Source organism: Hyaena hyaena, unplaced genomic scaffold (assembly GCF_003009895.1).
Source record: "Hyaena hyaena isolate Hyena2069 unplaced genomic scaffold, ASM300989v1 scaffold_175, whole genome shotgun sequence".
In the NCBI taxonomy this organism is placed as follows: Eukaryota; Metazoa; Chordata; class Mammalia; order Carnivora; family Hyaenidae; genus Hyaena; species Hyaena hyaena.
In genome coordinates this window covers 2,891,610-2,905,577 of record NW_024080808.1, presented here as the reverse complement: position 1 = coordinate 2,905,577, position 13,968 = coordinate 2,891,610, and the positions used below count along the sequence as shown (strand labels likewise).

The 13,968-nt window shown below is 34.3% G+C and overlaps 1 protein-coding gene across 1 annotated transcript in view; it reads right to left on the bottom strand.

Moving 5' to 3' along the window:
- Positions 1 to 2,962: 2,962 nt before the first annotated feature.
- The window catches only part of TXNDC16 (thioredoxin domain containing 16), a gene marked incomplete at its 3' end in the record, with an annotated part of 102,144 nt that continues 91,138 nt past the window's right edge, over positions 2,963 to 13,968 (bottom strand). Inside the window, exons 15-18 of the mRNA XM_039240509.1 lie at positions 12,852 to 13,020; positions 12,367 to 12,503; positions 4,823 to 4,907; positions 2,963 to 3,101 (exon numbers count right to left, since the gene is read on the bottom strand). Of these exons, the coding sequence (XP_039096440.1) occupies positions 2,963 to 3,101; positions 4,823 to 4,907; positions 12,367 to 12,503; positions 12,852 to 13,020 (530 nt within the window). The remainder of the gene's footprint in view (positions 3,102 to 4,822; positions 4,908 to 12,366; positions 12,504 to 12,851; positions 13,021 to 13,968) is intronic.

Below are 13,968 nucleotides of genomic sequence, written 5' to 3'. Positions count from 1 at the left end.
TTGTAAAAAAAAAAAAAAAATTAGGAGAGATAGAGCCACTTGAACTACAAAGCTCAAGATGTTATGCTGGATACTGAAACAAAAAGAACTAAAATACTTTCCCTGCCCTCCAAGAGCTCATACTTTAGAGGAGAAGACATGTATACAAACTGCTGTGATCCAAGAAAGAATTAATGTATGACTATAAAATTAAGCTAAGAAAACAAAGTAGGGAAGCTCATGTATTTCAGAAGTGGTATTTGATCTGGCCTCAGGAAAAAAACAAGATCTTGACAGAGGAAGGTATGTTCAGAGCCAGGATTCCAGATATAGGGAGCATCGTGGGGATGGGCAGAGAGGTGTGAAAGCATACATGCCATCTGGTAACAGTAGGAGTGAAGTATGCCAGACTTAGGCATTCAAGAGGCAAATGTGGCTGTACGACCAGATGGTAAAATGCCTTGATAGGTTTTCTAGCTCCCAGGAATACTGAGAAGATCTTGGATCAAATGAGTGACTTGGTTAGGCCTGTTTTAGAAAGATGACTAACTAGAATACGCATTTGTGAAAGGACACACAGGTGACACATTTCAGGGAAGAAAGACCAAGAGTTCTAGGAGTTTACGAGAAAAGATCAGAAACTCATATTTAGGCATCATCAGCTGGTATAATGATAGAAATTATGGGTATGGATAAAATTTCCCAAAGAAAAAACAGCAAAGGAAGAAAAAGGGGTTGAAGATGTAATTCCAGAGTGGCCAGAGGGTTGAAGGAGGTGTCTGGAATTGCAAAAGCCAGAGGAAAAGAGAATTTTGAGAAGGAAAAGCATTGTCAATAGTTTTGGTTGCTACTTACAGGAAAGATCATCAAATGTGGTAACTGGAAGGTGTCCTTTGGCTATTTGAATATACAAGAGGCTGTAACTTATGCATAATAAAACCATAAAAAAGGAACTCAACGTATCTGAGAAAAGTTCTAGAACTATTTGTTCAGAAGTATGTTTAAATGTGACAGCCTTGAATAGATCACTGCATGTTGTTAATTATCGTGTTTTTCAGATTTGGGCATTATTTCCCTGGCCTAATTTGTCATCAGTTTCATCATGCCATATAAAAAATGTTTACTGTCTGGTCATCCAGTCCTCTTCCCTATCCAGATGAAGACACAAAAGTCTTTCTAGTACTTAAGCGCAGGCCAGGAGATGAGCTTGCAGCTGGCTGGCTGCTACATCCTCTCATTTAAATCTCCAACACAGAGTAGCTTTAAGAAATTTAATAACCACTTGAGGGTTTTAAAATTTATGGAAAGGTCATAAACTAAAAGCAAAACAATTTCTGTTATAGCGGTTCAGTTTTTAGTTGAATGCTGCAAACCAAAACATTGTAAACTGAAATACTGCCACAATGCTTATCACATGTGCCTTAAAAATAAACAGATTCTGATAGTTGTTAAGTTTGCCCAAACTTTCTCAGCCATAAAGAATATAATCTTAACAAAAAATAGATACCGATTTTTATATATCAATTAAGCAAAGATGAAAGAGTAAAATGTTCAAATTTCCTCTTGTACAAAATAGGAATAAGTATCAGCAGCCTTAAACATGAACCTGCCCTTTGGACTAGCAATTCAAATTCTGTGAATTTACCATGATTATGTAATCATGAAAACACCCAAAGATTATCCTCAAGGTTGGTCACTGAATAAAACAAAACTAAAGACAAATATTCATCAACAGGAAATTAAATAACTTGTGGTTTTTTAGTACAACAGAATATTATGTAGACTCTAAAAAAACAATATGTGTATCTTCATTTCTTGATGGAAATATCTCTTAAGATAAAAACACAATCACATATATACACATGGAATTTTTTTTAAGTTTGGGAAAATATTTCTCCCAATTTAAATTTGGTTAAAGAGGTTACAGTTGACTTCAATTTTCTTCTTTCATAGCTTTCTGTATTATGAGGGAGAGAAAAGGTAAAGTCTTATAATAATTCCAAAATATTACACTATGTTTATGGCTAAAAAAATATTCATTTAATATGTCATTAAAGACAAAAATGCTACTTTAATAATTTGGAAAACTACATCATGAAAATATTAATGATTTGACTAATTATAACCTGTAACTTAAATGAGGTAGGGGAGGGAACAGAACCAAAAAGACTTAATAAAGGCTACAGCCATTAATTTAAGCCTCAAATGTAATGTCATTTAGATTATCATGGCAAGAAACATAACAGGAGGATATTCATTATTTATTGCTGATTATAATGCTTATGTCACTTTAGAAATATAGAAAAGCATAAATTTGTTATATTTTAGCTATGTTTAATATAAATGCAAAAATAACTAAAATCAAGAAATGCATATTAAAACTGTCAAGTCCTTGAGTCCACTATTTTCAAAGGGAGCAGTGGAAAAGGCCTTTCATAAGACACTGTTTTGTTCTAAAACTGTATAAATAAGAATTCTAGCTAACATCTGTTTAATGTTTACCAGTGGCCAAACACTACCCAAAACTACATATGTCTCATTTGGTCCTCATGATAAGTCTCTTCGGCAGGTGCTACTACAGCTGCATTTTACACATGTGGAAAATGAGGCACAGAGAAGTTAATGAAGATCCAGTAAGGAAACAAGCAAGGATCTGCACCTAGGCAGTCTGACTCTCTCTCCAGAATCCATGTGCTTTATACCAAGTTTTAGCCAAGATCGAGTACCTCCTTCAACTGGCCATCAGCTACACAAGTCACCACAATGCAAAAATAATCCAAAAACATGCAAACTTCTGGCAGTGGACTATAAAAGCTATATTCATAATGAGTGAACAAAACAGAGTAACCTAATGAATCTTCAGCTCACAAAACATCATGCCCTCTGCCAACAAAAGCTGGAAAACTGTGTATTAAAATATGCTATTTTTAACTCCTCTAGATTCTATATTTCAAATAACGTCCTTATTATAAAATATACTCACAAATGTCTCCAGTAATGCATTGGTTACTATTTGAACTATGTCTTGTGCACGGGAGTTAGCTAATGGAATGCTCTCTACTTCGCCCTCTTTGTGTCTGGCTAGCAGCAGAGCTGGAAGTGTTGCTGCATATTTATTTGACCTGTGGAGAAATGCAGTATTAAAATTTCCAATAAAATATAGCCAGTCATCAAAAACAAACAATTACGCCAAGAGGTCAGATGGGGAGGCAGCAAATGAGAAGCCCTACTACTAAGGAAGAAATGAACTCAATTTACAGGCAAATTTATCTTCTATGTGAGGCTGTTTGAGGAAATTCAGGAGCTTGACAACCTAGATTAAAAGAAAGCAACAGCTAATAATCTAGACAGATTCTTTTTTTTCTAGACAACTTATTCATCAAGAAAATGTCTAAATAGTATTAGGAACATACTGAATGGTTCTCAACCTTTTTGGACTGCTCACCATACTGCTGAGCAAGGAGACAAGCATTTATTATAAACCTACTATTTGCCAGGCACTCTTGTAGATGCCTTTAGCTTTCATTTTACCCCCAGAACAGCCCTATAATGTATGCCACTATCACCCCCATTTTACAGATGAGAAAACCAGGACTCAAAGTGATAAGTGGCAGAGATAGGATTCAAACTGAGGTGCCCCAGATATAAAGTCTGTGCTCCGTCCACTATAACACAGCCCAAATCTGCTCCTTCTTACCACAACTTTTGCTAACTAAACTTAAAGGGAAATCACTAAACAGAAAAAAATGATTTGTGTGAAACTACAATGAAGTAGTCACATTTATATGATATAAAATCTTAACTCATGTTAGAACAAAGTATAGACATTATAATATTATAAGCATTAGTGGACGATCCAGCCTTCAGATTACCTCTTAGGTTGATCAGTTGGTTATAAATAAAAACATACTCTGAAAACAGCTGGTCTAGCTCTTTGGATCATAGCTAAATGCACAATGACAGCAGAACAGAAGGTAGTGGGTGACTGTCCATGTGTCAGGTGAATAGGTCTCTTATTTCTTAAAGATCTGGAAATCAGTGTTTCCTTTTCAAAAGTCATGAATTTCATGGACGGAAATGGAGCTTGATCTTCAAAAGTATATGTCACCAGTGCTCATGATTAAAGATTTAAGCTCAGAAATCACAATTAGGAATACTATGATAAGCAAGATAAACTGGGGGGGTGGGGGGGGCGGTGGCTTACCAACTTCATCTGGACCTGAAAACAAGCCATTAATGCAGAATGTGATATATATGTATTACTATATGTATTGTATATGTAATAATCTCCAAATGTTCAGTTCAGTCCTTCATTTTGAAGCAAGTGAAATATTTGGTAGTTCACAAACATTCCACATTCTGCAAATAAAGCAACTTATGTGGCTAAAAGAGCAATAACTTAGAATTAACTAGAATTGTCAGGTACAGTCACATCACCTAAAACTCTGAGAGAAATATCGGGAAATTCTCATTTTTATATATACCTTGGTGGCAAATCAAAACCCAGACACTCAAGAAGTAAAATTCCCCCCAAAACTATGACAATTCCAAAGAACCAAAGTTGCAAATAACAGAACCCGAAGAGGAAAAATTTTTATAGGAAGGTAAAGTATTATGAGTCCAAGGTTGCCCCTGTAGGGGCTCTAGCCTAAAGCAAAATGATATCTAAGAATTCTAAAGAGCCAGATGCTACTGCCCAGATCTTCTTAGAAGGAAATAATAATATAATAAAAAATAAAAATAGTTATGTCACTGCCCTACTTTCCTTCAACTGTGTAAAAACTAGCAATATATTATTTTGCAAACTTCTTCCTCTCTAAAATTAGAAGACCAGTAAACTTACAGTGTCAAAGCATCTTCTTCAGAATAAATTCCAGTGATAACACATCCTCTTAGGTAGTTTCCTGCCTCAGTGAAATCTTCTTTTGCTATAAATATATAGACAAGACAAAAATCTGAAACCTTTAAATTTATGTGTGCTATTCAACTGATGAACAGATTTATAAATGATTGTGATTTATTATCAATTAATCATAAAGATAAATATTTACAGGCAGATCTTATATAACTTAGTGGCTGTAAAATCTGTGTTCTTTTTATGACATATGATTACTACAGAAATGCAAATTGATATAATGCAATTATGGTTCCCTAAACAAATGTACTCTAAATGTGATTTATCCTATTTATTGCACTCTATCGCTTCTTGGCCTTTTGGCTAAGATCAAGTGTAGATTTATAGCACTCTAATCATATAGAGTTACTGAGTAAATATTTGTTGCTTTCTAATTTACACCCTAAGGTGGGTAGAGATAGTTGCCTTATATATAGTTTGGAAAGAGAAGCAGATATGTGAAATAATGTGCACATTATCATTACAAAATCTAAAAGTGCCTATATGCACACAAAAAATAGAAGATTAGAAATTCTAGTACTTCAACAGGGTCTGTGTTAGGATTCTGCAATTATGAGGGATTTGTGTCTTTTCACTTCCTGTATTTTCTGTAATCTGTTTTTGTTACTTTTGAACCTTGATTAATTTATGTATCAATCTTTTCTCATTTGTTAGATATTTAAAAATTGTTTCTGTAGCTTTCTGAATACAGAGTCATGAGTAATAGTATATTCTGGATTATGTTAATGACTAATGACTATCTTATAACAAAAAAGCAACTCTAAATTAAATACTCATAGACTAATGAGAAAAGAGCAGAAATAAACTTATATAAATGATGTATTCTTGCCAGCTGAAGACCAAATGATAACTTAGCTCACTAGAAGGAAGGTTCATGGCAGTCCAAACAGAAAATTAATGATGGAAGAATTGAGTCATAAAGCACCTCTTACTCTGGACATGCTGAACCCAAAAGATCTGTACCTTAGCAGTCACAACTGTAACCTGGTGTGAGAATCAGCACTCTTACCATCAAGTAACCACAAGGCTATGTTCTCTAAAAAGGATGCATACTTTCCACAAGACTGAGAAACACTACAGGAAAGCCAATTTACTTAAGTGGCACAATCAGCCAGTAGGCAGCATTCAGAGCTATTTATAACCATGAATTTAATGAGAAACTATTACTATCACAGAAAATATTTTTTCATATGAAAAAACTGGAAAAGACTGAGTGCCTATACTTTCATTTCTGAGAAAACAGAGCTTATTTCTCATCAATAATTGATGACCACCATCTAAAGCAATGACATAATGGAACCTGTTTCAGCTTCTTTTCTTTTTTGGTAAATAACAGTGGAAAACTACACTAATATTTCCATGTACTTTCCTCACACAGAAGCCTCTCTACTCATGAATATGTTTCTTAAAAGGCTCTTCGCAAATCTACTTGCTCATAATGGAATCATTTAAGACTGTAGAAACTAAACTGGTTTCTACTAAACCAGACTGTCATTTTTCCTCTGAACATTTAAAACCAAGCATATTCTCCTCCTTGGTGAAAACTGCATGTATGTCAGAATATATTGCAAGTCCCAAGTATAAAAATATAATCTGTTAATCTAAATAAAGGGTTTTTAAATCACAATAAATATATTTGGGATGTAATACTAGTTACAATATTTAGTTGCGTAACTATAAACATGTTTTAACTGCATAAAATAAATACAGTAGTTTAGCGATACTGTTTTCCCACTACATTTTATTGAATAGTTGCACTTATACAAGCACATATATACACATACTACTACATACACACTTATTTTTTAGCTCTATCAATAAGAGTTGAGAAACATGAACACTCCAGTAACTAAAAGCACTCCTAATCCCTAGATCTTGGTTTCTGAATTCAGTGTCCCACTAAAAGGACCTTGGAGAAATGGCTGATTCCACAAACAAAACTTGGAACATCTTATGCCAAAAGGACATATTCAAAGAATGATGGAGACATGTCCAAAGGACACAGGAGGCAGATTGAAGGGGCTCCCACTGACAGAATCTGAGACTTTAGCAAATGAATGATTGTAACTGATTATAACCCACTGGATAAGAACTCAGGTGTCCATACTGAAAAACAAACAAATGAGAAGGAAAAGCTCTTACAGAAGTAGAACTATTTTTAGTACACATAGGGAGTTAGAAATTTTCTACTGGACACCTATCATAGTCATAGCTCTTTCAGGCAATGGATTCTAGAACTGGAGTGCAAAAGTACAATGAGAAACAGGACATTTAAGACATCTTAAATTCTATCCCCCCAACATACTATTAATTACAGATGGAAAAAAAGTAGAGAGACCTGGTAGATACAACAATGGACAAAAGAGACCTTTTAGCCCTCATGGAATTCACATTATATTAATTTTTAAATCATTAGAATCTACATGAACAATAAATCAATATCTGATATAAAATAAGTGCTCAGTAAATGTCAGTAGTCAGCTTTATGAACAAAATGTAAATGTACATAAAATGTTAATGAATCCATAGTAGCCTTTTTATTGTTACATATTTTCTCATTCAATAGATATTGAAAGTCCAGTAGCTATCACCTGGACATCTGCAAAAAGCAACAACAACAAAAAAAGAGAAATGAATACCTGACTGAAAAGTCTGAGAACAATCAATGTAGTGAAATAATAAAAAAGCATCACCTCCAGATTACATCATTCTGGCACACCAGAACAGTCTCTATATAGTTTAACACCATACTTTTGACTTGTGTTGAGAGATAATTACATGTAAATCTTACGATTTGTACAGGATTATCATAAAGTATACTGTTCCCTGTGCTGATATATAAAAAATATATGAAAAATCCCTCTCAGCATTTACAATCAGGGATAAATTTTCTCTGTGGATGAGTCAGCATCTTAACTTTTAGCTTGCCATTTACTATACAATGATGATAAGCTGACAAAAACTTCAACTTTCTGTTTCCGGTTGCTGCCAGATTGCTTAGGGTTAAGTTCTATGATCAAGTGCAGTGTTTTTTTAAATATGCTACATAATTATTCCCTACTCTTTTATGGCTTAACCCTTTTTCTTGTTTTAATGACTTTATTTGTGCTTTTTATTATCCAAAGCCCTTAATTGTTTTTGGAAGGAGGCCCAGAGTAAATAATAGATGGCACCTGCAGCGCACCAGGCACCAGGGGTAGATAGAAGACAAAGTCAACAGTGGAAGCAAAAACACTGGAAAGGCAAAGGTACAGGAGTAAAACACAGACTCCTCACTTCACAATTTTTCATAGAGAATACAAATGAAAAAGCTATCCCCTCTAGGATTTTGCCTTCTAAGATAGGAAGTCACAGAACACATATTCATATTCTCATTATTTCTTTCTAGTAAGTTATGTTGGCTTTTATTTTAAAAGATTGTGAAGACCAAGTAGAGGGGGAAAATTACTAGACAGAAATTTGTAGAAAGCAAAATTTAATAAGTAATTAACAGTATCCACTATCTGTAAGTTGGATGCTAGATATGGGGATATTCTTCCCATAAAAATATCCTTAAAAGATTTTATTCAGAATTTGAAATTCATCTTCAATGAAAGAAAAATAGGGGAGTAGGTTTGCTAAATAAATGCCAATAGCTAATGTGATGAAAAAAAACAAACACTAAGGGTTTTATTACCCTTACCCAAGAAGCCATTCATATGCAAGGGCAAAAGAATAACATTCTAAGCAATATTACTGGTTAGGAAAAATGCCCTATGTACCCTTCCTTTAAAGCTTGCTGTAAAACATTCCTATGAGCTAGAAAAAAATAGTCTAAAAATAGAGAAATTGTGATATTAAAAGAACACTATAGTCTATGATGCTATGTAAAACGAACAAGGTAAAATTAATTGCTATCAGTAATGTATCAAAGCTGAAAGGAAAAAACATTAATTTGAAATGCATCAAAAATAAGATGAATTAATTGATGGATGAAAGAAGGATGGATAGATGCAAAGGCATGTGCTAAATCAAGTACAAGTTAAATGCTAATAGTAGAAACTAGATGATAGGTATATGGCTGTTCACTATAAAATCAACTTTGCTGTATGTTTGAAATTTTTCATAATAAAATGCTAGGAAAATGCAAAAAATTTTCAAAGAGAAATATATAATGCAAAAAAGTTCAAGAATAATGATAATATGAGTTGCAATACAAGACTATAGAGGCCCGTATAGAGAAAAAGATGACAGAAAAAATTAAAAGCATCCTCATCTTCCAAAAAAGGATTCAAAATCATTGAAATAGCCTTTAAGATTCCAATATTTTTGTTTGTTTTTTTTTTTAAATAACATCTTCTTTAGCCATGGAGAATATAAAACCAAAAGAAGTATACTACATGTAGACTAACTAAAGAAATAATAGTGAAGCATAAAACAAGCGACAGATATAAAAGAAGTTTAGACAATATGTGTAAATGACCGAAGTTCACCTGGAAGAGCCAATAGGCAAAAAAAGATAAACAAGAGAGTTGACCCAATTATATATTCAACATGTATTATAAAACTAATAAATTAGGTATCGATAGGGAGACCAAAAGTGAATAAAACAGAAAACATTTAAACAGATATATATATGTTGGGCTGAGCACCGCGTGTGGTACGTAAGTGATGAACACAGGAATCTACCCCAAAAACCAAGAGCACACTTTACACACCATATGTTAGCCAATTTTACAATAAATTATATTAAAATAATAATAATAAACAGATATATATACACACATACAGACATGGATTTAATATGGTGATGATGGAATTAAAACAAGAGGGCAAAAAAGGATAATTAACTATTTAGACAAAAAAAAAGTTGGCCCCCAACTTCCTACCATGCACAAAAATATCTAAATGGTTAAGGACTTAAAAAGAAAAAAAAGTCAAAGAACACAATCAACAGGGTGGAAAGGTATTCCAGGTAATAGAAATATATGCAATTCATATATATAAAGAATTCCTGCAACTCAACAACAACTCAATTGAAAAATGGGCATAGGACTTGACTAAGCATTTCTCCAAAGAAGATATACATTCTTCTTCTACAAAGAAGAATGGCCAAAAAAACATAAAAAGATGCTCCATACCACTACTTATTAGGGAAGTGAAAATCAAAACAATGATCAAATCAAAACCATTAGGATGACTACTATCAAAAAAATTACCCGGAAAATAACAAGTATTGCTAAGGATGTGGGGAAGTTAGAACCCTTGTATACTATTGGTGGGAATATAAAATGGTACAACCACTAGGGAAAACAGTATAGTGGTTCTTCAAAAATTTAAAAATAGGACTATCATATGACCCAGAATTCCACTTCCGGGTATATATCTAAAAGAATTGAAAGCAGAGTCCTGAAGAGATTTTTTTTTTTGAAATTTTTTTAAATGTTTTATTTATTTCTAGGAGAGAGAGAGAGAGAGACAGTGTGAGCAGGGGAGGGTCAGAGAGAGAGGGAGTCACAGATGGAAACAGGCTCCAGGCTCTGAGCTGGGAGTCAGCACAGAGCCCGACGTGGGGCTCGAACCCACGAACCGCGAGATCATGACCTAAGCGAAAGTCGGACGCTTAACCGACTCAGCCACCCAGGCGCCCCAGAGTCCTGAAGAGATATTTGAAGACCCATGTTCACAGAAGCATTATGCACAATAGCCAAGAGACAAAAACAACCCAACAACAGATGAATGGATAAATAAAATGTGCTATGTACATACAATGAAATATTATTTAGCCTTTAAAAGGAAAGGAATTTTGATACATGATACAACACGGATGAACCTTGAGAACATCATGCTAAGTAAGCAAGCCAATAAAGACAAATACTGTATGATTCCACTTATAGGAAGTACCCAGAATAGTCAAATTCATAGAGATACAAAGTGGAATGGAGGCTGCCAGGGGCTAGGGAACAGGGAAATGGAGAGTTGTTTAACAAGTACAGAGCTACAGTTTTGCAAAATGAAAAAGTTCTGGAGATTAGCTGTATAACAATATAAATATACTTGATGCTAGTGAACTACATGGTGAAAAATAGTTAAGATAGTAAATTTTGTTATGTGTATTTTATCACAATTTAAAAAAAGAAAAAATATTCAAAGCAAGAAGATAATATAAATAAGAGTAAAAAATATAAATTAAAGCAAGAAGAAAATATGCAGGTAAATATTAACTGATAAAGATGATAGAGATTTTCTATAATTAAAATCAATGGAAGAAATGTCAAAATCAACAGATTAGAAAACAAATTTTAAACTGCTAAATATAAAAATATTAAAGCTAAAAACGACACAAACTGGGGAAAATAACTGAAACAAATGACAAGAACTTAATATCCTTAATACATAAAAATCTCATAGTAATTCATCAGACAAGCACTAAAAACCCATTTTAAAAAATGATTAACACATATAACACACAGCTTATAGAAAACATGGTTATTCTCCTATTGGGAACATATATCCATTAAATAGACTAAATTCCATACAAAGATGCATAAATAAAAATACTCTTCACAGCAAAAATAAAAAAGGAAAACAACAGATGTCATTTCTTGGTAAATAGTTAAATAAATTACAGTATTTTCATCTAAATATACAGCCATAATGCTTTTGGAGACTACTAAACACATGGAAAAAATGCACCCATGTAATATTAAATAAAAACGGCAAGACAGAGGCGCCTGGGTGGCTCAGTCGGTTAAGCGACCGACTTCGGCTCAGGTCATGATCTTGCAGTTCGTGGGTTCCAGCCCTGCGTTGGGCTCCGTGCTGACAGCCTGCTCAGAGCCTGGAGCCTGCTTCAGATTCTGTGTCTATCCTCTCTCTCTGCCCCTCCCCCGCTCATGCTCTGTCTCTCTCTGTCTCAAAAATAAATAAAAACTATTTTTTAAAAAATGGCAAGACACTGGGGCACCTGGGTGGCTCAGTCGGTTAAGCGTCCGACTTTGGCTCAGGTCAGGATCTCACGGTTCGTGGGTTCGAGCCCCATGTTGGGCTCTGTGCTGACAGATAGCTCAGAGCCTGGAGACTGTCTTCAGATTCTGTGACTCCCTCTCTCTCTGCCCCTCCCCTGCTCACGCTGTCTCTATCTCTCTCTCAAAAATAAAACATTAAAAAAATTTTAAAAAGACAAAAACTAAAAAACCCAGCAAGACACCAATCTAGATACACAATACTAGTCTAATTATATTAAAACATGTATTAATATGCGATATATAGGTACACAGAAAAATGAGGGAAAGAATTACATCAAAATTTAACAGCTCTAAATAATTTTGGCTTTTAATTTTTTCTTCAAATTTCTTTGCATTTTAAAAATTCTATAATTTGAGTTCTCTATAATTTAAAAATAATTTATAATTTCTTTTTAAAGGAAGTAAAACTAGTAAGCATATTTTTAAATTATCTGTTACATAATTTGAAAGTTCACTTTTACTTACCTCTTGTCATGTTTGGGCTAAATAGTCCCAGCACAGACACACTAGAGTAGGGTATCAGGTCTTTATATAATTTCCCACTTAAATATTCTTCTGCTTCTTGGACAGATGTTATGTTCACTGGGCATGAAATCCTGTTGCTGGATGAATATATAACTACATTCAAAATTAATTTTTAAAGATACTTTTCAGCTTGCAAAAAAAACCAAACAAACCCATATTGAACTTTGCAAACACTATATTCCACAGGATAAATATCTGACAAAACAAAGTCAATTAAATACTCTTGTAATTAAAAAAATCACCCTCATTAAATAAAATTTCTGTCTCCCCAAAAGTGACTTGGATAGGCTCTCCTCACCCATGTTTATCCTGTGATCTCAATTCATTACTCCTTAACCTATTCAAAGTATGTCAACAAAGCATGGGAATCAGAAGGTATATAGACCTAAAAATTTAAAAGTCATAGGGAGAATATGAATACTTACAGCAGAATAAATTTTAGGAGATTTTCAGTTCCCAACATCCCAGTATAAGATACCGGGTGCTTGCCTTCCTTGTACATCTTTACAACCGGAAATTCAGTAACATTTTGCTTAGTACATAAATCAGACCAATCTGCACAGTTCACTCTAGTAAGCAGCATAGTGGATGTGCCTAAACAAAAGGAAAATGCACATTTTATAAATATTAATGTAGAAAACTCAGTTGGGTAGATTTGACAATATTTTTATAGTCCATTCTTATTTTAACCTCTCATCGGCATGAACGGTTTCTGCTGGACTCTCTCTTCCCCTGATTTTTGCAACACCTTCCCCTACTGGCTTATTTCCCCACCTCCTCTGCTGCTCTGTTTTGGTCCCTTTTGCATGTTCTTCTGACAGCAAAGCTGGGAGAGCCTCAGGGCTCAGTTTAAGTTGCCTTCTCTTCTTGTTGTACACTCTCTTCCCAGACAACCTCAGTAATTATTAACAACAGAATGAATCCTATATTTATATCTTTGACTCAGCCTCCTCCTTACAGTTCTAGACCCATGTATCCTTATGGCCTTCTCTATTTATCTTTGAATGGAAACATCCTCAAATTCAACACATCTAAACCCAAATATAGCTTCCTTCCTATAGGATGCCATTCTTACACAAATCAGAAAACAAAGTACCACCTTTATTATTTTTTTTTTAAATGTTTTATTCATTTCTGAGAGAGAGAGAGAGAGAGAGAGAGAGAGAGAGAGAGAGACAGCATGAGCAGGGGAGGGTCAGAGAGAGAGGGAGATACAGAATCTGAAACAAGCTCCAGGCTCTGAGTTGGCTGTCAGCACAGAGCCCAACATGGGGCTCGAACCCACGAACTGTGAGATCATGACCTGAACCGAAGTTGGACGCTTAACCAACTGAGCCACTCAGGTGCCCCCAAAATATCACCTTTAGTGTCACCTCATTCCTAACCTGCCATGTCTAGTCAAATTGTCAACATGTCCTTTCCATTTTATCACCTAAACTTTATTTTATAGTTTCAAGTTTTTATTTAAATTCCAGCTAGTAAACATATATTAGTTTCAGGTGTAGAATTTAGTGATTCATCACTGACATACAACACTCTACC